At 44.9% G+C, this 1,729-nt stretch overlaps 1 protein-coding gene across 1 annotated transcript in view; it reads right to left on the bottom strand.

Annotated features, from left to right (window-relative positions):
* Nucleotides 1-1,729, bottom strand: part of LOC123957478 (putative protocadherin beta-18) — a 3,770-nt gene extending 2,041 nt beyond the window's left edge. Inside the window, exon 1 of the mRNA XM_046030309.1 lies at nt 541-1,729. Within this exon, the coding sequence (XP_045886265.1) occupies nt 541-1,701 (1,161 nt within the window). The 5' untranslated portion in view covers nt 1,702-1,729. The remainder of the gene's footprint in view (nt 1-540) is intronic.

Raw genomic sequence — 1,729 nt, 5'->3', positions numbered from 1 at the left:
CTGAGGAGAGTTGTCATTCACATCCGATATGAAGACACTCACGGTCACGTTGCTGCTGAGCGGAGGAGAACCGTTGTCTCTGGCCATCACGTGGACTTTAAAACTCCTGAACTGTTCATAATCAAACGACCTCACAGCGTGGATCACCCCCGTGTCTCCGTTAACAGACAGATAGGAGGACACCGGGGCACCGTTCACCTCACCGGGTAACAGAGAATAAATCACTGTACCGTTTTGTCTCCAGTCGGGGTCTCGAGCACTAACGGAACATAAAGTGGAGCCAGGTTTGTTATTTTCAGTCACATATGCGCTGTAGGACTGTTCCTCAAACACCGGTGGGTTGTCGTTGATGTCTGCTACAGATAACTGGACAGTTTTAGAGGAGGACAGAGGTGGAGAGCCCTCGTCAGTGGCGGTGATTGTAATGTTGTAATCAGACACTAGTTCACGGTCCAGTTGTCCTGTGGTCACCAGAGAATAATAGTTTTTAATAGAAGGAACCAACTTAAAGGGGGCGTTTTGCTGAATGGAGCAGCGGACCTGCCCGTTACTCTCAGAGTCTCTGTCCTGCACGTTAATGATGCCCACCTCTGTACCAGGTGACGCGTTCTCAGGTATGGGGTCAGAGAGTGATTTTAAATATATCACCGGGGCGTTGTCATTTATATCAGTAACATCTATTATAACTTTGGCGTAAGAGGTTAGCCCTAAACCATCTTTAGCTTTTACTCTTATTTCAAAAGAACTCCTGTCTTCAAAGTCAATCGGACCAGGTACTCTAATTTCTCCGGTTTTGGGATCAATAGAAAATACATTTACATCTTCATCAGATACATGGCCGAATTGATATGTCACATCTCCATTCACTCCTTCATCTGCGTCTGTAGCACTAACACTAATCACTATGGCATCTGGGGGAGAGTTTTCAGGCAGACTGGTTTTATAAACGGCCTGGTTGAACACTGGGGCGTTATCATTAGCATCTAACACAGTGACGTGTATGACTACAGTACCTGATCTCTGAGGAGAGCCACCATCTAAAGCTGTGAGAAGCAAATTCAACTCTCTTTGTTTCTCTCGATCAAGTGTATTCTCTAACACGAGTTCAACCTTGCTGCTGTCAACAGCGAGAATGAAGTTGTCATTCTTTTGAAGGTTGTACCTTTGAACAGCATTTTGACCTATATCTGCGTCATGGGCCTCCTCGATGGAGAAGCGGTTACCCTTGTCAGCTGACTCGCCTATTTCCATTTCAATCAAATCATCGTTGAATTGTGGCGAGTTGTCATTTACATCTTGAATATGAAGACTTAGTCGATGAAGCTCCAGAGGATTTTCCAACACCACATCTACTTTCACAACACACGACGGTTTCTTTCCACAAAGGCTTTCTCTGTCAATTCTCTCTGATGTGATCAAATCTCCGGTACTCAGATTGATATCACAGTACCGCTTACGAGTTCCCTCAAAATCAACACGGACCTTTCGTGAAGATAAGGTCCTCAGATCCAGACCGAGATCCTTGGCTATATTTCCAATAACCGAGTCGCGTTTCATCTCTTCTGGAATAGAATAACTCAGATCTCCATTAACGAGGTGCAGCGTTACAATAAAGGAAGCGAAGCAGAGAACCGGACGAAGCGCTGAAAATCCTTTGTCTCCCATCCTGACATAAAAAGGTGTCATCAGCTTGAACAACATACTTTCCAGTGCGAAAAAGTAAAAGTTG

Source organism: Micropterus dolomieu, linkage group LG19 (genome assembly GCF_021292245.1).
Source record: "Micropterus dolomieu isolate WLL.071019.BEF.003 ecotype Adirondacks linkage group LG19, ASM2129224v1, whole genome shotgun sequence".
NCBI lineage: Eukaryota > Metazoa > Chordata > Actinopteri > Centrarchiformes > Centrarchidae > Micropterus > Micropterus dolomieu.
The sequence above is the reverse complement of the archived record's forward strand: the minus strand, read 5'-3'. Positions and strand labels throughout refer to the sequence as shown.